The sequence below is a fragment of the Oryza glaberrima genome, chromosome 1 (genome assembly GCF_000147395.1).
Source record: "Oryza glaberrima chromosome 1, OglaRS2, whole genome shotgun sequence".
Lineage (NCBI taxonomy): Eukaryota > Viridiplantae > Streptophyta > Magnoliopsida > Poales > Poaceae > Oryza > Oryza glaberrima.
Window position 1 is genome coordinate 37,246,704 of NC_068326.1, and position 27,107 is coordinate 37,273,810.

Sequence of the window (27,107 nt, forward strand, 5' to 3'; positions counted from 1 at the left end):
AAGTTCTTGATTTTTTTTTTTTTACTGAACTGCCTATGATTTCCAGTGAAATTTTGTGAACTATCATACATGAATGCATTATTCACAACTCACCTTTCATATACTCTCTGAACTATACAGGTATTGCCTATCATTTGCAGATTTAAATGAACAGCTACTGTGATGTGAGGGCCAAAAAAATAAAGATGAATATAATTAGCTTGTCATTTGACTGCACCTACTGAATTTCTTCCTTTGGTTCTGAACTGATCCCTGTTCTTCCTTCTCACCTCCATTGGATGCCCAAGCGAATATGGCTTGAAAGCGCCAATGAGAACAGCGGAAGGTGGCATACTGAGGCCTGGCTTTGCCTTGTGTGTGTTCTTCTTTGGACTATTCAGGTAAGACTTCATGTGGCCAAATATTAGGCTAGGCATCTTCTTTAGCTCCACAACTGATGATGTGAAGAACTGTTCCGTGGAAACATCAGCCGATGAATCGAGACTAAACCCGATTGACGCATCTAGGTGAGGCGGAGGAAACCTCTCGAGTTTTGTTGTGCTTGTGCTTGTCACCAATCTTGGGATCTGAAGATACATTGACAGAATCGACATTTTAGTCATAAGTTCATCTTTCTAATGCCTAAATAGTTGCTCAGAATATAGATTTTGATAGAGTCAGATATAACACAGTTGACACAATTATTCATGGATATTTTGTCAGCAGTAGTGATCATTTCATTAAGATGTAGTTGCGACAAAATTCTTGCAGAAGAAATTAGTATAGGGAAACATACATTTGGTTTAGCTTGAGGCTTATTATTGACATCTGGAGTAAATACTCTGCGCCCAGGATTTTGTGACATGGGCTTTCTTGTTGTGGTCTGACGTTCTACTGAACCATTAGCCCTCAGTTTCCTGAAACATATAACAGTTGTTGTAGGTTTTGTCAGCACAAGAAAAAAAGCTGAAACATACAAGTTGCAAAGAGTTGAACAGGACCTTTTATGCTTCTCATACTTCAACTTCACATCTATTTCTTTACATGGTGGATACCGGGGAAGGCTTGATGGTTCACAGGCATATGGTTCTGTCCTGAAGAACTGAATTCACAGTGAATGATAAGTACAGGTGAACAAATAAAATCATACTGGTTGCCTTCTTATGCAAATATATGTATTAATGCCTACTTAGTTCAGTCCATTTTATCATGATCTGTGCTAAATTTAGTCCTCCTGCATATTATCTGCTCGGTATTTATCTTTTAACTTCAGCGTTTTAGTTGCCTGTGAGAGTGTTGCCTAGAATGTGAAGGGCGGTATTAACCTCACTGTTGAGAGCATCAGTTGCTGTGCCTCTCATGTCAGGATCAATAGACAGGAGAGTCTCAAGAAGTGATAGTGCAGATGGTGCCACATCTTTAAATTTCTCCGCGATGCATCGCTCATATGTCCTGAATGAAGCATGTGGGAACTTCATTTTCTCCCAGTAATCGTCTGACGGAGAGCCGCATAACTTGAAGATTTTGTGCAATTGCTCCACCTGGATAACCAAGAGTTTCATCTCTAAATCATGCAGTTCTCTGAAATATTTATGTAAAACCTGATGTTTCAATAGGATCAAACAGGTAGGTACCTCTGTTCTCCCTGGGAATATAGGCTCGCCGAGAAGCAATTCTGCTAGTATGCAACCCACACTCCAGAGATCAACACCGACGCCATAGTGAGTAGCACCTAACAAGAGTTCTGGTGGACGATACCAAAGTGTGATCACTTGGCTAGTCATGGGCTGCTCCTTGTTATCAGGATCAAAAGAAGTGGCGAGCCCAAAATCAGCTATCTTGAGGATTCCATCGTTACTGACAAGGAGGTTGGAACTCTTGATGTCTCGGTGCAGAACACCCTTGTTGTGGCAGTGTTCAATCCCGGTCAGTAGCTGTTTCATGTAGCACTTTACCTGTAGACGACAACAAATCATTTTGGAGTTCATGAAAAAGACAAATAATAAATCATAGGCATACATGAAAAGGTTGTCCTGGTTGGGCCCTTCAGGTTCAGAAAAAAAAAAGAAAAAGAGAATATCACTACACTTTTGACAATTTTCAATGCAAATGTTCTAACTGCAGACAATGTGGACTGTTGAATATCTGTAGAAGGGATTTCTTCTAACCGCTGTGTGAACATAAAATGCACCTGTCTCTGTCACTTGGACTGGAACCCGCGTTCAAACTTATAACCCAGTCTAACATACTCCCGGGTCCACACTGTTGTTGTTATTCTGCCTATCAGATTTGTTTGCTTCTTTGCAAAAAGCCAGGGTTGTAATTTTCTTGCCAATAAGCAGTCAATTATTCTTCTTCTAGAATGGAAGAAAATACTGGCAGTATTCACATGTTTCAATCAGTTCTGACTGAAATTATTTTAAATTACCTTAGCATATTCAGTAAGTTATAACGAAAACTTCAGGCTATATTGCTGGAAAGACCCTACAGTTTTGGATCTTTGGTGTTGTCAGTGCAATCTTCTAATGGGAAAATTGCTTCCATGTTCCTATAAAAGAATATTACTCAGCCTAAGGCTGTGTTTAGTTCCTAAAATTGGAGAGAAGTTTGGGAAAAATTGGTAGTTTGAAAAAAAAGTTGGGAGTTTATGTGTGTAGGAAAGTTTTGGATGTGATGTGATGCGATGGAAAGTTGGGAGTTGGGGAGAAGATTGGTGTGAACTAAACAGGGCCTAAGAGAAAATTTTGGGATGATGTGTGATTACAGGTGCATCAAAATATGTATAATTTTGTCTTGACTAAACATAAGTTACATAACAACTCTTTCCCCTCCCTACAGAGGCAACGATCCGTACTCTATTATTGGCATACTGCAATTGTATTCAATAGCACACTAGAGCTGACTGTCCTAAGCAATCAAAGCAACTTATGGTACGAAATTTTCTAAAGATTTACCTAATCTCTGACTATAGAAGAAGACCGAGGAGTATGTGTTCAACGGAAACTGCATGGTGCCAACCGCTAAAGCAAATTTAGCTCCAAGTTTCTTTCTATTGGGTTTGGTCCGATATGTGGCCCACAAATTTTGTTGGATGAGAAGTTGCAAAATATGAAACACAATTTTTTTTACCACCCCTTTGAAATGCAGGATTGAGAAAAATGAAGGAATAAGAAAAACACATGATTTTGACAAAAATACAAGTGTAAAATAGGGGATTGCAAAACACATGAATAACAGTTTGAATGGATCGTAGAAAAAACATAGAAATTTAAGGAGAGAGAATGACTCAAAGGAATCTTTACATGAGGTTCTATCTCATGTTATATTTTCTCCAAAAAATTGCATGGAATGAGGTATTCCAGAGGAATTTCTTAGGATTTTATAGTATCCATTCATTTGATTCAAAAGACTATATAGATTTCTATAGGAATAAAATCTTCTAAAATTCCTACCATTTTCCTTTCAATCAAAGGGGGTCTGATCTGTTCTAGGTTTCTCTGAAATATGAAGGAATATTTCAACCCGGCACATCATCAGTCAGAAATGGAGAATTCAGTCATCCTGGCTAACTAGACAACAACAAAGCAACCATCTTATGTCCTCTTAACCCCTTCTAGAAAGTAGAAACTATAGAGTAAAACTAAAGAAATAGAAAAGACCATGGTGGAAATCCTCTCCCTTTCAATGTCTAATCCTATCATGTAGTACACTCACTCATCTCAGATGTAATTCAAGAACATCCACTATCACTTACATTACCATAAGCATGCTGTGAAATCAACCAACCAGGAAGGGAACAGTGCATACGACTAGTTTAATTAATCAATCAGGTTTCCCAGCTTATAGCTTTTAGTTCATTTTCTGGATTTTATAACTATAACTTCTCATTTCTCAGACTCTAAATCAAAAGCTGTACTATTTGGGGGAGATTCGGATTCTGGAAGAAGTTACAGTAGCTAGAAGCTCCCCAAATAGGGCTACTTACCAATTACCATAAGCATGCTATCAAATTAATCAGGAAGGGAACAGTAGTGCATACGACTAGTTAATTGATTAATTAAACAACCAAGGAGAAGAAAAGAAGAAGAAAAGAATGATGGGGGTACGGTACCTGGGGTAAGGAGAAGCGTTGGTCGGCGGCGAGGGCGGCGGCGGCGAGGCCGGTGAGGTCGTGGTCCATGTAGTCGAAGACGAGGTAGAGGGAAGGTGCGGTGGCGAGGCGGGAGGTGACGAGGCCGCGGAGGCGGACGATGTTGGGGTGGTCGCCGAGGCGGCGGAGGAGGGCGATCTCCCGCGCCATGAACCGCGCGCTCTCCGCCTCGCCCACGCCATCCACCCTCACCTTCTTCAGCGCCACCACCCGCCCGCTCTCCACCTCCTTCGCCTTGTACACGTTGCTGTACGTCCCCGACCCTATCTGCACATTTGAATCTTTTCTCTATGAGCAAAATGCAGCAAGATTTGGATGGTTCTTTTCATGAATTTCTTTTTTCTCCAACCAAAAAGAAGCTTTTTATATAAAAAAAATTCTGAGCGAAATGACGAATTTGATTGCGCAAACACTGAAATTTGTACCCAATTTTCAGAAGAAGAAAGGCTCGGCTTTTGTGAAATGGTTGAGGATAATAAGCTTGAGAATGAAATTAGTGTGTAAGGAAGTTATGTTCTTCCTGAGCAAAATAAGCAGATTTGGACGATTCTTTTCGTGATTTTGTTGACTCGGTTTCAGAAAGGAGAAAATTTTGTCAACTCGGTTTTATTTGAAATATAGTGAGGATAAGGTTGAGAATACAATTAGTGCATTTGATTCTTTTTTCAAGAGAATAACACAGATTGCGCAATTGCACGAAGTTGACTTTCCAAATCGCCATTTACGAATTCTTTGTGACGCGGACAGGATATAAACTATGAACAAAAAGGGATGGCTTGAAGTTGGGAGGATTTGTAACTGATCTCAAGAAACCTGGGGGTTTGTCCATCTCTGTCTTAAGTCTCTATTCTAACAGTTTGGTTCTTGGGCTTTGGGTTTTGTTTATCTTTCTTCAACTGCTGAAACATAACTAAATTTCCCTCGATATCTCGTTCTCTGCAACTCCGCGCAGCAAAAAAAATATTTGGGTTTGTGAACCATGACAACTTCTTCGAAATCGAATTGTGAGGCTTCATGTATTGAAAAAGAAGAACGTCAAGCAGAATTCTATTTGAGAACAACAAGAACTCAAACCGCAAAAGATCTGAAAAGAAAAACATAAAGCATCTTTTTTGGCAAATTTGATCGAGCACGTCGGAGGAGTAGGGCATTCTGAAAGGAACAAAAACGAAAAGCAGATGGAAAAAAAAATAGAAATGTTTGGGTCTCAACAACTCAATCCTTCCTCTTGCAGGAAAAGGCCAAGCAACCAAACTATAGCTAGCTAGAGTACCTTCTCAAGTTTGTGGAAGGCGTCGGCGCTGCGTGGGGCCCAGCCGGCGAGCGCGTCGCCAGCGGCGGAGGAGAGCCAGAGCGGCCACCCGCTCTCGTCCTTCTGCACCGCCGCGATCTTCTCCGGCTGCGGCGCCGCGAGCTGCACCTCGCCCGCTCCTCCTCCTCCTCCGGCGCCGGAGGCAGCGGCGGTCGCGGGGAAGAAGAGGGAGGAGCCTGGCGCGGCGGCGAGCTTACCGAGGATGCATCCCATGGCGGCGCGTCATGTGAAGGTCGCCGGCGGCGGCGGCGGCGGCGGTTGGTGCGACGTCGACGTGGCCGGAGGAGGAGGACGCGGGAAGGTCTCGTGTACTGTCTCTCGTGCTACGGCGGTTTGGCAGTTCGGACTCTCGACTCGCCGTTTTACTTCATTTATACTCGCTTGTGTTTTTTAATTATTTAATTAATTATTATATTTTTAAATCTTTTATTTATTATTATATTTTTGGTAGTAGACTAGAATGTTTTTTTTGTCAGGTAGTACTCTCTCCGTTAAAAAAATTAATTTAATATTAGATGTGATATTTCATATAATATAATAAATCTGAACAGGTTTCTTTATAAATTTGTTGTCTTAGAAAATATTATGTTTGTTAATAGGTTGGTATTTTAGGGACGGATGGAGTATTTGGTAGGATATCATATTGCAGGCTTGCAGTGATGGACAAATGATTAGGCACATGGTTTATGATATTTATTAGAAACATTGGTATTTTTGGCCTTGTTCATTTAAAATTTCCAGGGAAGATATGAAGCTATTTTGATGGTGACTAATATAAGTTTAGTAGGATGGTCCTATTATACTTTTTCTTACTTAAAAATGAAAATAAATATTTTTGGTTACTACTAGTAATAAAAAGGTCAGGTGGAGCTAACTCTTTTTTTTTTTCTGAAAGATATCTAAAACAAGGTTGAGGTCATGCACACATCTTTTTATCATAAACACGCTGATCATTATGTAATCATACTTGCTGAACACATGATAGCCTCCTTAACTAATCTGCATCCAAAAAATATATAGAAAGGCTGCCCTAAACTCTACTAAATTACTAATAGATTCATATGTGTGTCAAAGTCGGGCAGTTAGGAGCTAGGGTTCTTAATTTTGCTAATATAAAACTAATATCTACTATTAGGCGAAGTATCACTGAAATGGGGTTCGCTTTCTTGTGTTCAAATCATTTTGGTGCCTCCCCAATAATTAAGGTTTGAAGTTTTGATTATATAGGGGAGGGGACCCCAAACCAGTTTGACAAGAACACTCTCTCCCGGCATTAAGAAGTTCACACCCCAGATCAACACGGATTAGCATCAACTCCCCTGTTACGGACAGCTTTCATTCGTATGGTTGAAAACTCAATCAATTTAAATCAAACACGAAAACGAAATAATAAACACGCGCAATTTACTCGTTCATATGGATGATATATACAGCCTGCAAGTTAATTGATTTATGATGGTTTTTTCTTGTCTTGAAAAAGGTTGTACATCATGTCATAAATCTCGTTTCAGTTGATATCTGAAGTTTGCAAGATTTGTTTTTCCATGGATGTGCGGTGGCTGCACGAGCATTTTGATAAGTGAATCAGAGAGAGAAAGCAAGTACGTCTTTTTCGCTGCATTTCTTGCTCTTTTGTCAGTACGGGTGTAAGTGGCTAACCCACAAAACCCACTTATAGATTAAAATAAGCCACGGATCTCGTTTATTTGAATCTATAAATAAATTCGTGGCTAACCCAATTACACTCCTATTTGTCAGGCTATCTTTTTTTCATTTCCGGCAGCCTGCTTGTGAGTTCTGACTTCTGAATTTCTGATGGATCGAAGTCATAGGGTACATGCATGCAAGGTGATAGTAACATCACACTGGAGGCAACAAAACGTGTAAACTAAAACCAGTTTTGTTAACAAAATTTGAGAAGTAATCTAGACCACAGCATGCATCATTTGAGAAGTACACTGATGATCATTTAAGTGATGTTCATTAATTAATAGTAAAAGGACATGTACTAGTCACATAACCAAAATGTTAGATAAATATAAAACAAAATTAGAACTGTAAGGCTATATGAGAGCTAGAGCTACAGCTGATAACCCTGAAAAAATGAATGGAGCAACTACAGATAATTTATAGGCAAACACCTTTATGTGCTAGTATTAGGAGTAAAATTCTAAAATTAAATTTTAACAAATAAACATGTAACGCTGCATGCAGTAGTACTCCTCCTTGATCCCTCGGTGTCAACGAAGGCTGTCAATGTGCAGTCTGGTCCAGGAACAGGTCTCGTTGTTCACCCACACTGACGTGTCATTGCAGACTGCACCTGCAATCTGCATGCCTCGCTGACCAGTGGGCCCACGTGCCCATTGACGTTGACCGGAATCGTTCTTCTTCTTTATTATATTATTATTTTTACTCTCGTACTCCTGAGAGTTTGTTAAGCCGCAAATTGCAGTTAGGGTTAGCTTGAGGACAATTAAACCCTTAAGTACAGCAAGGTGTTAATGTCCATAATTTTGCAGCATGTCTGGTCTCTATCAGCTGGGAAAAGAGGTCCAAAGCAAAAGTGAGAGGAGACCTCAGCGCTGGAGTGAGCTTCAACTCAACTAGCAGATGATGAGAGGCTAATTAATCAGGTGATTACTCCATCTGCATGACATTATTCTAGCTTAATCCACTTGCGATTAGAGCACAGTAGTACACACTGGTGATCTCATCAGGGTACAAGTATATGTAGACTGTTCACCAGATGTGGGTGATGGGCTCATAGCCAGGCCAACCACCCCTGTGATGGAAAATACAGGTAGGGCTTTGACTACAGAGGTTGTGGCCTAACCACCATTGGAATGGTTGATTCCTACAAAGACAACCCCCTACTACTAAATACTCCTACATGTTGTGAATCAATATTGTTATTGGTGATGCAAGTGACACCACCACCACCAAGAAAGTCTCAACAAGACACCAATTCCTGGTTGAAATCCTGATGCATTCCAGCCAATTTTGTGATGGGATAATGCATAGATTGGTGTCACCTTCACTTCATGTATGCATGGTCTCTTCGGTCAGTTGGACATATATTATACTCCCACGGTTTCGTAAGGAAAAGAACACCAATCTATTAACTTATTAAAGGAATAGAAAAGGAGACTCCACGTTCGCTCTCACGGCCTAGAAAATCTCATATTAATCGGAGAAAAAGAAAAATAGAGTCCATATAAGAAATACAATATAGAAATACAAAATAGTCATCAACTATTTCTAAGTTGTATTTCTATATGGACTATGTTTTCCTTTTTCTCCGATTAATATGAGATTTTCTAGGCCGTGAGAGCGAACGTGAAGGCTCATTTTTCTATTCCTTTAATAAGTTATTAGATGAGTTTATCCCTTGTACTTCCTCCGTTTCACAATATAAGTCATTTTAGCATTTCCCACATTCATATTGATGTTAATAAATCTAGATAGATATATATGTCTAGATTCACTAACATCAATATGAATGTGGGAAATGCTAGAATGACTTACATTGTGAAACGGAGGGAGTAGTTAATGTTGTCGTGGTTTACAACATGAGAGAAACATCGAGTTTAAAACTATTTACTATGGGTGGAACAAGAAATAGACACCCAAATCAACTACTTTTTGGTAAATGAGATTATAGAAAATATGGAATTGGAGAGAGCATTTTAAATCGGAAAATCGGAAAGTAGTAAATTCCTTGCATTTGTGGGGTTAGGTTGGGGGAGTCAAGCAAGCGGTCTTGGAAGGTTTGAAGAAGACGTGTCTGATGTTATTGGGTTGGAGGGTCTACCACGCTGCTTAAGTTGAACACGCACCCCAAAATTGGTGCAACTCCATCTGAAAACTCTCATCAAAGGGGCTGAAAATTGGTGCTGGTTAGTTAGTGCATCGACCTTTTTTTCCTTGCCTCTCAATGCCTAAGCATCTGCTAGTTGCCACTTGGCATTTCGCACTGACCAAACCAAGTGATCATCTAGAGATTCTTGTTGCTGTTGCTGTTGTTGTGTGTGTGAACCTAACTATTTCCTGTGCTAAATTTTCCTCCATTTCGTTGTCTCTCTGAGAGAGGATGAGAGCAACAGTTGCAGATGCTGCAAATTAGGTGTCAGCTTTGCATTAGAACGGTTCTTGAGGTGTACTACAAGCTTGACCATCTTTGATCTGACCGGTCTTTGGGGGTTTACGCTTCACAGGTTTTTGACCGGAGGAGATGACCAAGCATCATGTACTTATTGTTCCTGACGATTCTCTTGTTTCAGTTGCGTCAATTCTGACATCCATGGGCCATCTGTTTCTTCAAGAAATTAATTGTGATATCATCGGTGCTTTTCTGATGCGAATTTCGCCGCTAATTCCATTTTTTTTATTATTGTTTTGGTTTCATTTGAATATACGGGGCATAAGAGAGGGAGAGCCCTTTTGACAGTTCAGTCGCACTCCATTTGGAAAATACGCTGATTAAGATAATGACCATGATTACAAACAAATAAAGCAAGGCGGAGTACCTAATTGGTGATAATGTTGGCTCAATCATTGTCATGTGATCCTAGTTAACGAGGAGCAAGCGTCACTGGTTTATTCAGACAAAAACAACACATCACTTCACCATCATGAATCAACAATTGAGCCCATACCTGATGGTCTTCTTGCAGCTGAAAAATCATCGGAAGCCAGCCGTTTTATGCGCCATACATCAAGTTTGATGCTCCAGCAGGAGTAATCGTCAAGCCGTTGTAATCTTATTCAAGACATTTCCCTTCAGCTAAGCAACAAGAATCCTATCATCATGGGCGACACACCTGGATATATATATTATCTTTGCAAACTAAGCAAACGCGTACAGGTCGCCTCCTGAGCAAGATACTTGAGCAGAATCACTGGACCATCTTAATTTTCCCAACACACGAAAACCACAAGACGAGTGCCAAATATTCAGACATGACCCGTCACGTTCAGTTTTTTTTTTTTGGGGGGGGGGGGGGGGGGTTATAAAACTGACGCTTCGCCTCAGGCAGAAACGGCGATTTCATGGGGCAAACCTGACACAATCCCGTTACTTCAGGCCCACGGATGATAGGAAGAAACCATAAAAAAAAATGACCGAACTCTGTCAAGTTAGGATAGGTTCAGTTCAGTCCCAACGTCCCATGGTCCAATCCCCTATATAGAAGAGTGGCATAAAGCCACACTTAAATGGCAGAACAGGAGCATTAGCAAGCACTGTTGTCTTATAACGAATGGGGATTCAATTTACAGTTCATATCGGCTTATAGGGCCTCAGCCAGAGCAGAGCTTCTCAAGAGCCATGTTCTCGTCGCCATTGACACTCTTCAGAACACTTCTCACCATGTCTTCAGGGAAGCCCATCTCAACCAGCTTCTGCACCTGTGATTGCAGAATGGAGTATTTTACTACGGTATCTACAACTTCTGTATACCCACTGGAACAATAAATATGAGTACTCGTCAATAACAATACCTTTTCTTCCATGCCGGTGGAGGAACTCTTTGCAAAGGCCTCCGTCCAGTAGCGAGCAGTAGCAGAAAATGTGGAATAGTCACGCAAGTACTGCAAAAATGGATGAAAAGAGACATAATGATCAGAAGACAAGCTTGACACTGATTCCTTAAACCTGTAAGTTCCGAGCATGTCCTGAACTTGGGGATTTCTGGTGTTGCTCCAATCATAAATGAAAATTCTAGTGAATTTGTCCCATCTATACTTACACTCTACATTGCTTTAGTCATTGCTTTAGTCAAGGATTGACTCACTTGAACTCATTATGTAACCTAGATAAGGACATAAGGTACAGTCCAGACTCTGGACCTGCCTAGACTGAATAGCCAAGTGACTCTCTAATAGTAAGGCACAATGACAATTAAAGCATCTAGCTGAGTCATGTTGCTATGCTTGAATATTGGCAAGTTTTACTCACAAACAGGACACCAGATAGAACTGTTTTATTGGACTTCCCTATACTCCAGTCCAGTCCAGGCTAGCCGGACTAATAAACAATCAGGTCGCATAATGCAACATTTTATACATATCTTTTTGCACACCATCATTAGTAACACACAGGACACAGAGCATATTTAGAACAAAGTGCAGAAAAGCTTGATGAGCTCATGTGATCAGAACAACCTTTGCACCTTGCTTGTCATCTACTCATCTAGCATCAACTCTACACGGCACACACAATGTGTCCAATACAAAACGTGTATCTATAAAAAAAATGCCAGCTATAGAGGTGAAAAGTGAAAACAATTGTGTATCACTTTACCAGGTACCAACTGAACATAGATACTGGAATAGGTACATAAATGCAGTAACCCAGAGCTCAGAAGATGTACAAAGTTTACCAATTATGTGACAGGTACAAACACAGATCTCATGTAATTGATGCTATCATATCACTTGGATAACTCATATTTAATATGTTGTAACACTCTTTGCTGCTACCTTACCAGGTGCAATATGAGGTAGTCATGCATATATACACAAAACTGAGCTTGCCTCGTGGGGATATAGAATGTTCCAAGAAGAGGCAACGTAAATTTACTCTTAATGCATAATAGTTCAAAACAAGGTGGTATGCTAAAAAATATGAAGCTAAATAGTCAAGTAGTCCAGACCTGTTGTGCAACGACAGCATCCTGAGGATCATCAGGTGCAGGGGCAGAAAGCAGAGCTTGGAGGGAAAGCAGTGCCGTCTTCAATGTAAGGGCTGGGCTCCATTGGTCCTTCAGTATGTCCAAGCAGATTGCTCCGTTTTGGCTGCTAATGTTAGGGTGCCTTCAACATAGATTGGAGTAGAAATCAAGACTTGTAGTTATCAGTAAAGAAGCGCCAGTAAAGTTCAAGTAATCCCAAACTCGCAACTGATAAGTCACAAAATTGTTTCTGGACATGGGCAGATAAGCAGCACATGAAGAGTGAACTCATTGCAGCACTTAGAATTTATCAAACTGGAACGGCATATATTTCCAGATACTGTGTCACAATGTACCATTGCTGTTATCGCTTATTGACCAAACAACAACAGATCAACTAATGTGAACCAATAAAAATTGTTGGCAACTGTTAGCTCCGGGAGTGATGGCTTCATACAAGCAAGGAACACAAGCAGTAAACAAAAGGGCGAAGGAAGGATTCATATAAGCAAGGAGCACAAGCAACAAGCAAAAAACAAAAGGGAGAAGGAAAGCTTGCATACCATACTTTGGTGATAAACTGCATCTTAGGAGGCTCAAAGGGGTAACCACCTGCCAATCAGAGCACAATCAATAGATGACACCAACAATCTTTCCAATGCATCGCAACTCTTGCTTGGCTTTCAGTTTAAAACCATATGGTGATGCGAACAAGGCCACGGAATTCCAAGTAAACAAAGATTCGACATGGAAACTCCGTTCTCATCGTCACGGTAGGAAGTTGAAACACAATTGAGACCCTATAAGCAAATGCTCTTGCAGTATCTCAGTTTTGAAATTATAAACGACGGAAATGAAATAATACACCTTGAGCTATATATTTAACAGGCTGGAAATCTCAACAAAAATCCGCATGCTCAAATGCAAACTTCTCCATGGCACACAAATATAATCACTATGACGAACACGCATTGAACCAAATCCTGAAATCCTAATCCGGAACCAAATCCCACCCTAACTTGCCCTAACCTACCTCCCCCACACTAAATCCCTCTACGCATCATCAATCTACTCCGGAGATGCGACGGGGGCAAAAGCCGATCGCGCCGCCGCCCAAACACGAACGGAAGGAATCCGCCGCCGGCGGCGAGGAAGAGGGGTGGGGATTGAGTACCTGGGAGGCGGATGTCGATGACGAAGGTGCCGCCCTCGTAGGGCGTGCCTTGGGGCCCGGCGATGGTGCCGGTGAGGTGGGAGATGGTGGAGCCGTCGTGGAGCGCGATGGACACCCCGGAGACCTCCCTGTCCCGGTTGCACTCCGTCAGCTCCTTCTGCACCCTCGACACGTCCACCATCGCCGCCGCCGCCGCCGCTCGCCGCGATTCGCCTCTCCTCCCTCCCTCCCTCTCGTTGGAAGCAACGCCGATGCGAATCGAATCGAACGCGACGGGAAAAGGGGGAAGGAACTAGTGGAACTAACAACGCCGCGGAGGGCGCTATACTAAGCTGCCACTTAATTATACTATTAATATAATCATAATCATGATATTATACTATTGCTAATAATCTACTCCCTCCAATTTCATCATCAGGTTATAAGACGTTAAGCATAGTTTCATTAAATTTTTATAACATATTTGTCTGAGATTAAAAATATTACTATTTTCTCTATAAAATTAGTTAAAATTAGAATAGTTTAACTTATGTCTGAAAACCTATAACGGAGGGAGTAACTCTGACTAATCACGGTACTAATATGAGTAGCAGTAACAATTGTTTTTTTATCTTTGGCCGGTGTGATTCCAATATTCCTTCCTTTTCTCTTCCTCCACCCGATAAAAGGGATTTCAATAGGGGGAAAAAAGATGAGATTCCCTATATTTCCGTGAGGTTAGCCATCTTTTTTCTTGTGTGGTTAATGTGCCAAGCTAGTTCTTACCGAACTATTCATGGGATTATAGAAATAATTATTTACTCTATACGTTAAAATGTATATTTTCTCAAAAGTATATATTTTTTTCAAATGTATTATCTAAGATCGCTTGTTTTAAGCTATTTGTTAATATATTTAATTTAACTTCAACAACAATTCGCTTTCAAACGGATCAAGTCTCAGACATGATTGTTGCGATTAGCTGAGAAAATCTGTTTCCACTTTCCACAGCCCTCATTTTCGTATAGTCGTTTTTTGCGGCTTTCTTTTGTACTTGGGCTTTATTGGGCCCAAGTCCCGGGCCGGCCCACTCTGGACGTGAGTCTCCATCTCTCTTTGATAGTTGATTACGGGAAGCTTGTTTTCCTCGTGCTCGTTCGATTTATTTATATAATCAACTCCAAGACTCTCGCTTGCACTGTTGCACATGATTAGTTGTTAATAAATCATAAGCAGAAGGGATATGTTACTTAACTGAATGAAATATTAATTAACAAAAAGTCTTCCACCTATAGGCACTTCTCCTTGTTTTAATAAATTAAATAAACTCCCGCACAATTGTACAATGAGATAGATTAAAGTCTTCTGTTAAAAAGTAAATTGCATTTGAGATGGAGTTATGCCTTCTATCTCTACAAATAAATATAGTTATATTTCCTATACACCTATGAATATTGATTTTATCTCTGTCGTTATAATCTGGACCTATATATCCCAACTAGTGTAGACATGCATGTTTATGTCTTTTTCTCCGATTAACACATTTGTAAAAATTTTCTCCTAATAATAATAATATTATTTCATACTAATATAGTGCTAGTACTAACAACTTTATCCATCTCAATATAACAATATTTGACTAGCTATGGCCCTGTTTAGATCCCACTTCAAAATTTTTCATCTAATCACATCGAACGTTTGAACACATGTATAAAATATTAAATATAGGCTAAAAAATAACTAATTGCACAGATTTCGACTAATTTGCTAGACGAATCTTTTAAGCCTAATTGCTCCATGATTTGATAATATGGTGCTACATTAAACATTTGCTAATGATGGATTAATTAGGCTTAATAAATTTGTCTCGCAGTTTACATGCTGATTATGTAATTTGTTTTATTATTATACTACATTTAATACTTCAAATGTATGTCCGTATATCCGATGTGACACGCTAAAATTTTACAACCATGGATCTAAACACCTCCTATGTATGTGTAGACATATACTTATCCAGATATATAATTTATTAGAAGTTGTTATATTTTAGAACCGGGAGTATTAACTGCTATATTAACAACCCAACCCAGCTGTGTTATGGATTGTAAGTGGCCAATTAAGCATCGGTCTATCTCATGGATCTCCTTCCTCTACCTGCAGTACTCTAGCTACAGCTAACAGTAGTCTCTGTACTCTGTCGTAGATATATAGCTTGTGGCGTTGTGCATCGTGTACTAACACTCTGCCATGTCCAAAGACGGCAGCCCGGCGGCGGCGGCTCAGCCTGATCAGCCGGCGGTAGCCGACGCCGCCGCCGTACCGTCGCCGCCGCCGACGACGACGGCGGAGGTGAAGCCCCTGACCATCTTCTACAACGGCAGCGTCGCCACGTTCCATCTCACGCAAGACAAGGTCTGGTCAGTTCATCTAATCTACCCTATATACCTAGCTCTAGCCTACCTATAGCTTAGCTATGGCATATGAACTCGGAAGCATATATAGGCAGAGGATATCATGAACATGGCAGCCGGCGAGGAGGAGGAGGACGGCGGCGGCGGCGGCCGGCGGCAGTTGACGGCGGCGGCGGCGATATCGGCAAGCAGCAGCGGCGACCAGCTGCTGGAGAAGCTAAAGCGAGGTAAGTAGGTAGCTAGAAGCTAGCTAGGTCGATCGATCGTCTGCTTAAGTTTATATCCATGCATGTCTTCAGATTTAATTAAAAAGGTGGATTAATTAAGCGATAATGATCCTAATTTCTTCGCCTGTTTGTGCAGAGTTGCCCATTGCGAACAAGAGATCGTTGGTGCGCTTCTTCCAGAAGCGCAAGGAGAGGTAATTGATACGACAAACTCAGCTGCAAATTGATTCCATCTCGTTTAATTCTTAGATGTATGGATTAACACACTAGCTATAGTGCTCTAATTGTTGATGGAGTGAGCTAGATTAGTCAAAATTAGGTTAACTAAAACCAATCGTTTGCAACAAAAACAAACTGTGCTTCTTTCAGATATATGAAATTAAACACACTGTCTTCTAAAGAATCTCTCCAACAAAATACTTGCAATTGTTAATTACTATTGGAGCACATGCAGCTTGGTTGCTTCTGTCCCCGGCAACCACAAGCACACTGGTCCATGGCGTGCTATTCTTAAGAGAAAAATTATGCAATGATTTAGTATAACAGGAGTATGCTTATAGCTAAGCGTGAAACACGTTTGAATTGACCTAGATATGAAGTCGACTCGTCAGTATACATATATGTAGATAGTACTAAGCTGACATTTCAAAGTTTTGAAGGTCGTGTATATATACAATTCGTTGCTTGCTTAATATAAATATTTTTAGATTTGGACACGGTTATTAAGAAAATAAGTAGAATTAAACAGGAGGAAGATTGGGATTAGATGATAAGTAGAGGTGGGTGGAGAAATTGAATGATGCTGGGTTATGATTAGTTGGAAAAAGAATGTTGGTAGGGAAGCTGTTATATTTTGATATAAATTTTAAAGACTAAAAGTTGTTATATTTTAGGACGAATGAAGTAAATAATAATTATCCACGTTTCGCTGTCACACGCACTTAATTGTTTTACTATTCTGTAACTCATTTTCCATCACATGGCAGATTGTACAGGCCCTAGCTGGGGAGATCCATCAGGGAACTGATGAACCATTGAGGAGGCAACAACCAGTAGTAGTCTCCTATTACTGCTGATGCTCTGTGAAAAAGATGTAGTTAGCACAGTAATAATTTACACCTACACACAGTGTGTATACTGTATAATGGTTTTATTATCTCTGAACTCATCTTCCATGTGACCATGTCAATGTGAATATTTTTCTCTGGAAAGCGGTTTAGTTTTCATTAAGTGAAAGGTACACCAAATCCATGTGCTTCAGAGTTTAGATAGGTCTAATTACAGATCTCTTATGGGCCTTGTATAGATACAGACAAATTCATGGGCCAACCAATTCTTTGCGGCCCATTCTGCTCTGCTACTGGGCAACAAACTGAGGCCTTGTTTACCTAAAAAGGAGCATTTGCTGCTAAGACGCCATTAGCTATGGTTTATGGTTAATTAGTTTATCATACCACGCTAAAAGCAATAAATTAAATTATGACGTCTTACCGAATCCATCACACGCCGACACAGAGCAATGTCTATGTCGTCGACGTATCTGTTAAGATGACTGTAAAATAATTGTAGCCTCCACCAACGTCACTATAAATTTCACGTTTTTTTATCCCAATAAAAAACCATTAAGTTTTGCATTGTAATGTTGACTTTGATGACAAACCAAACATAGTTATTCTTTCCTTGATAAGCATCGTACCATTACAACAATTTACATGTGATGATTTCATAGATTTTAAAATATGCTGATCAAGATTTTAGAAATACTTATATAGAAAAATATGCATATGTGCATTTATTGAGGTAATTATACGCTCATTTATATAAAACTAGGAAGGTGGCCCACGCATGAAATATAAGATTATATATAGTTTGTTCAGAAATTAAGACTCCTAAACTAACTGAAAATTAAAGGTCAAACATATCTAAAAACTATTTATAAACTTTTGAATCGAAGATGGATTAAGGTCACGTAACTTGTCAATCGACTTTTGCATTGAGTGAATAGTAAACTATCTAGTTAATTATCATGCATACCAATACATACTACACAATATGGCGATAAGTGAATTTTTTTAGAATAAGGAACTTAAAGTTCTTGTGATTGAATTGCCTCACAAAGGTTGGATACTTTTTTCCTCTGTAGAAGTTTAACAATTTATATTTTTCTTCGGGGTTTGAAGGAACTTATTTGTTTTAAATAGGACCTGAATTATACAAATGTAATTAGTATGTATAATGCATTTATAAATTTTGAAGTGTTTTGCAGTAAATTATATTTTTACATGTAATTTGATTATAATCAATAAGTTAAATATGATTTACATCATCAGTACTAATGAGACTTAGTAAAAAGGGTAATGACTACTTAATTAAAAAAATAAGTTCGCCTAATTTGTTTTTTTGCAATTGAAATTAACACATATTCACCTTTTTCCTTTATGTCTTTGTCACTATTAAAACTCTTTGCACGATATGATACATCATGCAATCACTCATATATGTTTGTAAGCTATTTGTTTATATTCTCTATCTACTCATTGCATGTTAGTATACTTTATTGACTCCTTCAAATTGTTTTTATGTTATTAACAAACCCGATCATATTCAATGATGATTTGGTATGTCTTTACCTTAGCAAAGCGGTTGCTGTGGCAGTCGTGATCACCTTGGTAGACCACCTTAGCTACCTCAGGTACCACACTTCGCCATGCATGTAGAAGACAATGGCGCGTGCTTGTGTTGTGCGGACGGACCGAGAGAGGTCTTCAGAGGCTTTATTTATTTTTTTTTAAAAAAAAAAAGATAGATCTGGCGGTGTCTATTTAAATGAAAATCGATGGTAAAATATTTTCATTAAAAATATTCTAAAATGGTGGGTTCACTGAATCAGTACAAATCAGTCAATATAGATCGTAAATTGTTTATTTAATGGGTACAAAATATAAAATATTGTAAACTTTTCTTTTAAAACAATGCATTATTTGAAAATAATAGTATATGATGGTCCACCGATTTAAGAAAAGAAATATCTTTCATTATTAATTTAAGGGCTAATTTAATATATGTCATCGCAAATATGTCTATTCAAATAAATGACATTACAATTCGTCTATTTATAGCCGTGCCACTCAAAATTTTCAAAATTGGGACCATGTAATCGCCGTCAAGTTTTCCATCCTCTTCCCATTTGCACGTGGGACCCACCCGTCAGATTCATCTTCTTCCTTCATCCTCTCCTCTTTTTTTTCCATCACTCTCCACCACTTCTCAGCCTCCTCCCTACTCCAAGAAACCTCCACCTACACCACTGGCCGCAGCAATAGGCCGCCGGAGCAAGTCGCAATAGAGGTCGAAGGCATGGACTCCCCTAGCGGCGAGGTCGGAGGCGTGGATTCCCTTGACGGCAAGGTCAGAGGCATGGACACCCGCGGCGGCAAGGTCGTCCGCGGCGGTGAAAATTATAATAATATATAATCTTTGTAAAAGTTATAATTATTTGAAGTTTATTATCACTAATAATAATAATTATTATCTCACCTTACCGAAAGAAAAAGAGGGATGGTGGGGAAGCGGATGTATATATTTTTAAAGATATATGTAATCTATATCTTCTATGTTTTTTGGCTTTATTTTTTCCGGTAGTACATTATGTTTGTTTGTATATTCGGTCTTTTTTTTTACAAGGACTACGTACGTACTTTTCTGCTAGTCTGAAATAGATCAGTACGTAGATCCGATCTGATCTCCTGTTACGTTTGTATATTCAGTTTTTTCAATAGATCTGATATGATGGTCTGAAATTATGGATCCGTAAATTTAAGTGAAAATTTAGGGCTAGATGTTTTGCTTTTTTCTCAAAATTTCTATGATTTTTTCTAATTTATTAGAGCGCCATGTGGTGACTTGAGAGCGTTTTGAGGAAGTTTAATGGACTTTTAGTATAGGAAAAAGTACGAATTACACCCCCGAACTATCGCGGTCGTCTAAATTACCCCCTGAACCACAAAATGGGACATTCTTCACCCCCCAACTATGCAAACCGGACGAATTACCCCCTCGACCCAATCCACGGTGGTTTTGGTCTACGTGGCGTACACGTGGTAGTCCGGTCAGCATTTCTTAATTAAAAATTTGTGGGACCCGCATGTCATACACTTCTTACTCTCTCCCTCTCTCTACTCTCTCTCTCTCTCACTCTTTTCTCTCTCGCGTGGCGCGCACGGCGAGGACGAGCGCGGGGACGGGCGGTCGGCGATAGCGGCTCGCGGCGGCGGCGGCGCGGAGGTGAGGCGAGCGCGGTGGCGGAGGAGGCGAGGCGGCGGCGGCGTGCTCTTCCTCTCGCCCTTGGGCCCGGTCGGCGAGGTGAGGCGAGCGCGGCGGCGCGGATGTCGGCGCGGACGGCGTGGAGGCGGAGGCGCGGACGTCGGTGCGGACGGCGTGGAGGCGGAGGCGCGGACGGCGTGCGGAGGCGAAGGCGCGGAGCTGCGTGGCGGCGGAGGAGCGGAGGCGGCGGAGGAGCGTGGCGACGGAGCATGGGGGGCGGAGCCAGTTGTGGGTGGCGGAGGGGGCCCGAGGACGACGGCGGCCGCGCAGAGCTCTGACTCCGCTGTCGACCCGATCCGTGCGTCCCCGTGAGCCCACGACAAGGAGGAGGAGCCCGCCGCCCGCCGCGCGTTCCCGCACGCCCAGTCGGCCTCCGTCTCCGTTGTCGGCCACCGCTGTCCTTGGGGGCCCTCCGCCACCCACAACTGACTCTGCCGCCACGCTCCTCCGCTGCCTCCGCTCCTCCGTCGCCACGCAGCTCCGCACCTTCGCCTCCTCATCATCCGCGCCTCCGCCTCCGCGCTCCGCTTCTCCGCCGCCGCCTCGCCTCCTCCGCCGCCGCGCTCGCCCTAGAGCTCCTAGATGGGTCTAATAAGCCAAAGGAAAAAAAAAGGCAAACTTTAAATTTTTGAGTTGATTTCAAAATATTTTCAACTTAATTTCTTTTTAGTATTGACTTTCAAGTCATTACGAAAAAATATATAAAAATTTTACATATAAATTAATTTTTATTTTCTATTAAACTATTTTAACTTATTAAAAAGATATGAACAACCGATGAGCATCGTGGGAGTACTAGTGGTAGCAGCACATGATTTTCGACCTCGCAGGTCAAATGTGGGCTACAGGAGAGTGTCGGCGTGGGGCGAAGTTTCCAGAGATTCAAAAAAACAAAACAAAAACAAATACTACCATCCCAGTGTCCCACCCCTGCAAGCCGCAGCGCACAGCGAGTGACACCCCACCCCACGACGCCACCGAGCCCGGGAGGGAGAGGCCGACGCGACGCGACAAGTCCACACCCACACACGCACCAGCACCAGCCCAACTCACTCCTCCTCCCCCAGATTCCGCCGCTCCCTCCCCCTCGCCGCGCGGCGCCGCCGCCGCCGCCGCGGTGGCCACCAGCAACGTCGAGCTCGCCGTCGCCCAGGCCGGCGGATGAGAGCCAGGTGAGTGGAGCTCCACGAACCCACCCCACCCTTCCCGCTGCGGGTTCCTGACCTGATCGACCAAAGGATCGCTCGCGGATGTTGTTGGTGCTGCTGCGGAATGCGATTTGAGGCTGTAGCTGCGGTTCTCCGTCCGGCTTTTGCCTGCTGGCCTGTGTGCCTGTGCCGCGAGAGAGCGCGAGATGTGGATCGGCTAGTCTCTCCATGGTCTCGTGCTCCTCGTCCCATGGTGTTTTGCTTACTTGCCCGTGTGTGTGCTGATGCTGCTGAAATGCTCATCTGGAAATCGGAATGGTGCGGGTGGGAAATGTGGGAGGATGAGGAGGAAGGAGGGAAGTAGCGCGACTCATGCCCATCCTAGAATTGACCTTCAGGTAGAGATAGATAGGAATTGCGCACGACCCTATTACAGGATGAAAAATTCCAAATCCAGAGTTAATCACTTCAACTAACAAGAGTATTATGCAATGTTTTTTTCCTATGTCGGCCGTTCACACTCATGATCTACCAACGATGGTTTAGATTCTAACCTTAGCAGCTGAAATCAACCGAGGAATAGGCTTATGCGCGCATCAATTGGCACCCCTATATATTTTTCTTTCATTCATGAACAAACATCCAATGGTAGTATGATACATCGATGAACAACTGAACACATGCTACTAGTTATCTTTCTTGGCAACTGCAGACGTGCAAATGGCAAGTAGAGGACTGCTCTGCAAGCACATGTTATGATTTTCTACTCCTGTTTTCATTAGTCCTTCTCATAATACATTAGTGTAGCGGAGCGTATTATGCAGTTTTGCTGTTTCAGAATTATGGAACACCCTTTTGCCCATGGAAACAATGCGACACATGGTTTTATACTAATGTATATGTCTCTCTTTGTTACCTTTTAGCATGTTGGATCATGCTGATGCTGATCTCTGCTATTTGCAGTGAACCATGGGAGGATTTTGCTGTTGCCTCTGCACTGACGATTTCGAGGAGTACGCTCATCCAAATAACCCTATCTATAGGCAAGGTGTATGCCTAAGGAATTTTTTCCACAACTTTTTTGGCGGGGTAAAGTTATCCTATGTTGTTTCCAGCATTTTGCATTATCTTCCCAACCAGTTGATTGAAGTGCCACACCTAGTAGATTCATCACTTTTGGTTACATGACGTGTTAGGGAAAGTGCCACCTTGCTAGCTTATGGTTAGGAGTTTTTAGTATAAGATGTCACCGCCAATATCTTCTGGTTGAAAATAGTTGCATCGGCAGTGATCTAAAGAAGCAAAAAAATTCTTTTGAGAGACCATAAGCTTTTGAGCTTTTTCTCTACCTTGCATAAGTTTTGATTGCATTTGATCGCATATATATGTTAGATTGACTTGTGATTTATGGTCTATGGACATTCTTTGGGCATATTCAAAATTGTAGTAGAGAGAAATCATAGATGCAATATGAAACATAGTGTGGCTAATTGCTATTTTCCATCGAACAATCAGATTGTGATATATTCATTTTGATCACTGGATATTTTGTTCTAACAATATTACTTCCATTTTCTTTTATCTATGCAGTATACTGCCACATTCCAGAGGCTCGAATCTAGACCTAGCAACCCAGCTCAAGGAGCTGCTCCATTGGCATCCACTAATCCAAGTACCAATATAACTGACAATTCATTATCCGAAACTTATCACCTTGTGTCCAGACCTCCACCGTATGATACTGATCCTAGATATGCCCGTGTTCAAAGAGAGGGTTTGGTATCTAGGCGTGAAAAGTCTATAAATCTAACGCAAGAAGAGTCACTGGCTCTTAGGCGAAATGGCAGCAGCTCTGGCATTGAACATTTAGCTGCTCAGAAGAAATGGAGCAGCACTGAACCTGAGGGTGAATATAAAGTCCATCGCTCTGAATCCACCAAGAGTTTATCCGCAAAATCGTATAACAGCAGTTTTGCAGTTGTCACTTCAGAAGATGAAGATGTCTGCCCTACTTGTCTAGAAGGTTAGAGTGCTATGTAATTTAGTCTACATACACAGAGCAAATGCCTTTGGTGTATGAAAATTTCTCATACTGCTCCATTTGCATTGCATTCATCATGCAGAATACACTCCAGACAATCCGAAGATTATAGCTAAATGCTCCCATCATTATCATCTTAGTTGTATCTACGAATGGATGGAAAGAAGTGATACTTGTCCGATTTGTGGGAAGGTATGATATTACAAACTTCCAGTATTCTTAGTTTAAGAATACCTTTTCATCTGCGCACCGGTTACCAGTTCCTAGGAAATGTTGTTTTTTCTACGCTTGACAAATTTCCCTTCAATGTTATGCCATTTCAGGAAATGGAGTTTTGTGAAACCCCATGAGAGATTTCTCGCTGGTTGTATCATTGGAAGGCAAAAGATCTACAGTGTGATATGCTGGAGAGTCTGTAAATAATACTAGTTGTCCACATAGATCTCTTTTTTGAGATCAAATTCTTATGTGTACTGAAATCATGGCCTACAAAAAAGAAAATGCGCTAGAATTTGATATATGAATATATTTTTGAATGCATTTTCAAAAGTGAAGTAGATATTCCGTTAACAAAGTTTTTGCTCCGATAGCTCGTGGGTATGGCCTGTAGCCATTTCAGCGAACTGCAGCTGAATAGCATAGCTCATAGCATATGACCATCCTCCAAATAATACAGGGGAGATTCGTTTTCTTCCTAAAACAAATGGCTAGCTTGGTCGAGCATGGACCTCTGAGTATGTGGGGTCAGTGTTAAATGAAACGTAACTAGCTATATATGCTTTATTACAGTATTTTACATGTCATTTTAACCTCTCCGAGATGCATCATTAATTCAGTCTCGCAATGTTGACCAGAAAAAAAATTACAGTCTAGATGTACACATGAAATCAACTTGCCCAACAATTTATCAGAAAATGCATAGCAGTTCGCAAGCCATATGCCTCAGTTACACAAATAGCAGCCAGGAGCGCCTAGAATACAAAAGCTGACCCAGAAATTCGAGAGCAGCACATCACATGAGAGTTTGAGAGAGGGAGAGAGCCAGCAAGGTAGAGCATTTATTTAGTAATCGTTCACTTGCCATTGCCAGCGTTCAAAACATTTCAGCTATCTTTGCACCTACAGGCTCACGGTCTTCTTGAGGGAATTGCCCTTCTCCTCCAAGCTCACAAGCAGGCTGTCGAAGGCCTTCTTGAAGGAGTCCACACCTTCCAGCTCTAGCTGCTTGCCAACCTCATCCCAATCTATACCCAGCTTCTCCAGGGCACTGTATACACCTTCAGCATCCGAAACGTTTGCGTCGATTGTCCTCGAAACTGTGCCGTGGTCGATGAATGCCAGCAGAGCTTGGTCGGGCATGGTAGAAACCTGAAAGCGCACAGTTAGCATTTGCTTCGAAATTATGCCCATGTGTATGATGAGAATGTAGAGCTCTATTCAGCTATTCCAACAATCTAGATGATAAGATGAAGTAAATTTGCTGTGGAAACTCACGGTGTCAGGTCCGATGAGAGGATCCACGTAAAGAGTGTCTGGGTATGCAGGGTTCTTCACACTGGTAGATGCCCACAACAACCTCTGCTTCTTGGCACCTTTCTTGACCAAAGCATCCCACCTCGGGCCAGAGAATTTCTTCTGGTAAAGCTGGTTGGCTAGCTTTGCCTGTGCTACAGCAGCCTGTAATACAGAGTGACCAAAATGCAGATTAGAACTGCTAGTTTGGAAATTCCTAATGCTAGGACTTAGGAGGCATGTAATTTTGATTGTGCGTACCTTTCCTCTGAGGGCAAGTGCCTCAGGTGTTCCGATCTTCTCGAGCATTTTGTCAATAAGTGTGTCAACTCGGCTGACAAAGAAGGACGCTACACTGGTCACTCGGGATAGGTCACTCAAACCAGAGGCCTCAAGTCCATCAATGTAAGCATCAATCACAGCCTCGTATCTTGCAATCGAGAAGATAAGCTGCAGCGACAAGCAATGAATTTGTTATCAACAAGCTTAGCATCAAGGGTTATGGCAAGCTCAGCGGTTGTATGTCTTGAGCAGTCAAATAAACACAGCACAGCTGATAATGACTAAGGTGGAAAAAAAACAATGGAAATACTAGGACTCAGGACTTACTGTGACGTTGACACTAATGCCATTAGCAATAACTTCCTTGATAGAAGGAACACATTCTGCGGTAGCAGGGATCTTTATGTAGACATTGGGCCTGTCGACCACTTTGTGCAACCATTTTGCAGCTTCAACAGTTCCCTGGGTATCATTTGCCAGCCTAGGGGAGACCTCCACAGAAACATACCCATCTGCCCCATCGGTCTGGTCGTAGATAGGCTCAAAAAGTTTGCACGCATCTTGGATATCCTTGATGACAAGTTCCCAATAAGCGCTCTCTGCGTCCTTTCCAGCTAATATAAGCTGCTTGAACTGGTCATCGTATGCATTGGAAGTCGAGATGGCTTTCTGGAAAATCTGCATTGCCATAGGGACACAGTCAGCAATGAGGATTGCAGATTCAGAACAAGGTGCAAGAGAGCAAAAGAAATAAGTAGTGTAGCGTACTGATGGGTTGCTGGTGACTCCACGGACGCCGCTGCCAATAAGGGGCAGCAAATCGGTGACAGGACGGCAGAGGTTGTCGTACCACGGGGACTGACCCTGGAGATCATAGAGATCATGAAGGGTTGTCCTCTTCGTTGGGGCACCATTTCCTTCCTTGGCAGAAGCCATCGCACTGAAAATTGTCGAATTCATGAGTATGAGAAACGAGACATGTGAGTTACAACTAAAAACTCTGCACAATTCCACAGAATTCGAAGATGCACACGCAAGTAAGCAAGTGAACACTATGGATCCTTATATGAATCCCATGTTACCCCTGAAACGAAAGGGAAAACGAGTAATTTTATTTTTCATGCTGATTGCAGAGTAGGGTGGCACGCACGAAGCCGAATTCCTCAGACGCCAAACTGAAAAGGTTGCCCCCTTTTGCTTCCCCAGTTAGCCGTTGCTAAGTCGCAACCTCCTGCCTAACCTTCCCGCTAAAACCCAGATAATCATTGTAGGAGCGCTTCGCCATCATCCAGCGACGGATCCCGCACGGCGACGCATGCCATCCCTATCTGCTCGAGCTAGCGAGATGGTTCGGGAAAACGCACGATCCCGACGACCCACTAATCAGTCGGACAGCCGCACACGCGTCCATGCCCCCTGCACAGACGGCGTCGTTTTGACCGCGGATCCGGCGGCTGGCTACGCATCTACGCGGCAGAGCAGGCACGCGATCCAACCAATCCAATCCTCCTCGCTCCCATAGCACAGATTAGCGGAGCTCTACCGCAACCAAACCTCGCCGAGTCGAGCAATCGAGCACTCGAATAGCAAAGCAATCACGATGGAACTAGGGCAAAAGGGAAGCAAAAAAGGGAGGAGGGCGATCGCGGATTCGCGGGTGACTCACATGATGGGGCTCCTGGCGCGGCCGGCGGCGATGGAGACGGAGAAGCGGCGCGGGGAGGGGGCGGAGGCGAGGAACGCGGAGCGGACGGACGCCGGCGGGAGCGGCGCGGCGGCCGCCGGCCTCGGGGCGGCGAGCTTGGAGACGGCGCCGGTCATGGCGGCGGCCGGGGTTGGTGGGGAGATGGGTTGGTCACGGGGGTTGGGTTGTTGCGGGGTTTTGAGCTGCT

General features: G+C 42.2%; 5 protein-coding genes across 5 annotated transcripts; 2 read left to right on the forward strand and 3 right to left on the reverse strand.

The window, feature by feature from the left end:
• Window positions 1-163: 163 nt before the first annotated feature.
• Window positions 164-5,782, reverse strand: LOC127775268 (probable serine/threonine-protein kinase At1g54610). The gene is made up of 7 exons (XM_052301559.1): window positions 5,403-5,782; window positions 4,091-4,396; window positions 1,614-1,934; window positions 1,305-1,520; window positions 981-1,081; window positions 776-896; window positions 164-566 (listed from the first exon to the last, which is right to left on the reverse strand). Exons 1-7 carry the CDS (start codon window positions 5,652-5,654, stop codon window positions 204-206), a joined length of 1,680 nt encoding a protein of 559 aa, XP_052157519.1. The 5' UTR covers window positions 5,655-5,782; the 3' UTR covers window positions 164-203.
• Window positions 5,783-10,595: 4,813 nt separating this feature from the next.
• LOC127775310 (ubiquitin-conjugating enzyme E2 27) lies at window positions 10,596-13,591 on the reverse strand. Its single transcript, XM_052301563.1, has 5 exons — window positions 13,290-13,591; window positions 12,679-12,727; window positions 12,098-12,257; window positions 10,944-11,033; window positions 10,596-10,850 (listed from the first exon to the last, which is right to left on the reverse strand). The coding sequence occupies exons 1-5, from the start codon at window positions 13,468-13,470 to the stop codon at window positions 10,743-10,745; spliced, it is 588 nt and encodes a 195-aa protein (XP_052157523.1). The 5' UTR covers window positions 13,471-13,591; the 3' UTR covers window positions 10,596-10,742.
• Window positions 13,592-15,393: 1,802 nt separating this feature from the next.
• On the forward strand, window positions 15,394-17,016 carry LOC127776161 (protein TIFY 9-like). Its single transcript, XM_052302830.1, has 4 exons — window positions 15,394-15,683; window positions 15,774-15,909; window positions 16,046-16,103; window positions 16,896-17,016. Exons 1-4 carry the CDS (start codon window positions 15,519-15,521, stop codon window positions 16,909-16,911), a joined length of 375 nt encoding a protein of 124 aa, XP_052158790.1. The 5' UTR covers window positions 15,394-15,518; the 3' UTR covers window positions 16,912-17,016.
• Window positions 17,017-21,199: 4,183 nt separating this feature from the next.
• On the forward strand, window positions 21,200-23,946 carry LOC127779803 (E3 ubiquitin-protein ligase At3g02290-like). The gene is made up of 5 exons (XM_052306708.1): window positions 21,200-21,404; window positions 22,344-22,469; window positions 22,971-23,403; window positions 23,504-23,613; window positions 23,745-23,946. The coding sequence occupies exons 2-5, from the start codon at window positions 22,350-22,352 to the stop codon at window positions 23,769-23,771; spliced, it is 690 nt and encodes a 229-aa protein (XP_052162668.1). The 5' UTR covers window positions 21,200-21,404; window positions 22,344-22,349; the 3' UTR covers window positions 23,772-23,946.
• A 351-nt stretch (window positions 23,947-24,297) lies between these two features.
• LOC127779793 (uncharacterized) lies at window positions 24,298-27,107 on the reverse strand. The gene is made up of 6 exons (XM_052306698.1): window positions 26,882-27,107; window positions 25,984-26,155; window positions 25,543-25,893; window positions 25,195-25,383; window positions 24,916-25,098; window positions 24,298-24,789 (listed from the first exon to the last, which is right to left on the reverse strand). The coding sequence occupies exons 1-6, from the start codon at window positions 27,034-27,036 to the stop codon at window positions 24,541-24,543; spliced, it is 1,299 nt and encodes a 432-aa protein (XP_052162658.1). The 5' UTR covers window positions 27,037-27,107; the 3' UTR covers window positions 24,298-24,540.

Excerpts from the sequence above, each read along its gene's own strand:
- LOC127775268 (XM_052301559.1), bottom strand. The coding sequence starts at position 5,654 with ATGGGATGCATCCTCGGTAAGCTCGCCGCCGCGCCAGGCTCCTCCCTC. Across the intron at positions 1,935-4,090 it reads AACGCTTCTCCTTACCCCAG|GTAAAGTGCTACATGAAACA; the intron begins GTACCGTACCCC and ends TGTCGTCTACAG. Across the intron at positions 1,082-1,304 it reads CTGATGCTCTCAACAGTGAG|TTCTTCAGGACAGAACCATA; the intron begins GTTAATACCGCC and ends CTGTGAATTCAG.
- LOC127775310 (XM_052301563.1), bottom strand. The coding sequence starts at position 13,470 with ATGGTGGACGTGTCGAGGGTGCAGAAGGAGCTGACGGAGTGCAACCGG. Across the intron at positions 12,258-12,678 it reads CAGTTTATCACCAAAGTATG|GCACCCTAACATTAGCAGCC; the intron begins GTATGCAAGCTT and ends TCTATGTTGAAG. Across the intron at positions 11,034-12,097 it reads ATGCTGTCGTTGCACAACAG|TACTTGCGTGACTATTCCAC; the intron begins GTCTGGACTACT and ends CCATTTTTGCAG.
- LOC127776161 (XM_052302830.1), top strand. The coding sequence starts at position 15,519 with ATGTCCAAAGACGGCAGCCCGGCGGCGGCGGCTCAGCCTGATCAGCCG. Across the intron at positions 15,684-15,773 it reads TCCATCTCACGCAAGACAAG|GCAGAGGATATCATGAACAT; the intron begins GTCTGGTCAGTT and ends AAGCATATATAG. Across the intron at positions 15,910-16,045 it reads GCTGGAGAAGCTAAAGCGAG|AGTTGCCCATTGCGAACAAG; the intron begins GTAAGTAGGTAG and ends CTGTTTGTGCAG.
- LOC127779803 (XM_052306708.1), top strand. The coding sequence starts at position 22,350 with ATGGGAGGATTTTGCTGTTGCCTCTGCACTGACGATTTCGAGGAGTAC. Across the intron at positions 23,404-23,503 it reads CTGCCCTACTTGTCTAGAAG|AATACACTCCAGACAATCCG; the intron begins GTTAGAGTGCTA and ends TTCATCATGCAG. Across the intron at positions 23,614-23,744 it reads CTTGTCCGATTTGTGGGAAG|GAAATGGAGTTTTGTGAAAC; the intron begins GTATGATATTAC and ends ATGCCATTTCAG.
- LOC127779793 (XM_052306698.1), bottom strand. The coding sequence starts at position 27,036 with ATGACCGGCGCCGTCTCCAAGCTCGCCGCCCCGAGGCCGGCGGCCGCC. Across the intron at positions 25,099-25,194 it reads CACTTGCCCTCAGAGGAAAG|GCTGCTGTAGCACAGGCAAA; the intron begins GTACGCACAATC and ends TCTGTATTACAG. Across the intron at positions 24,790-24,915 it reads CTCTCATCGGACCTGACACC|GTTTCTACCATGCCCGACCA; the intron begins GTGAGTTTCCAC and ends GTGCGCTTTCAG.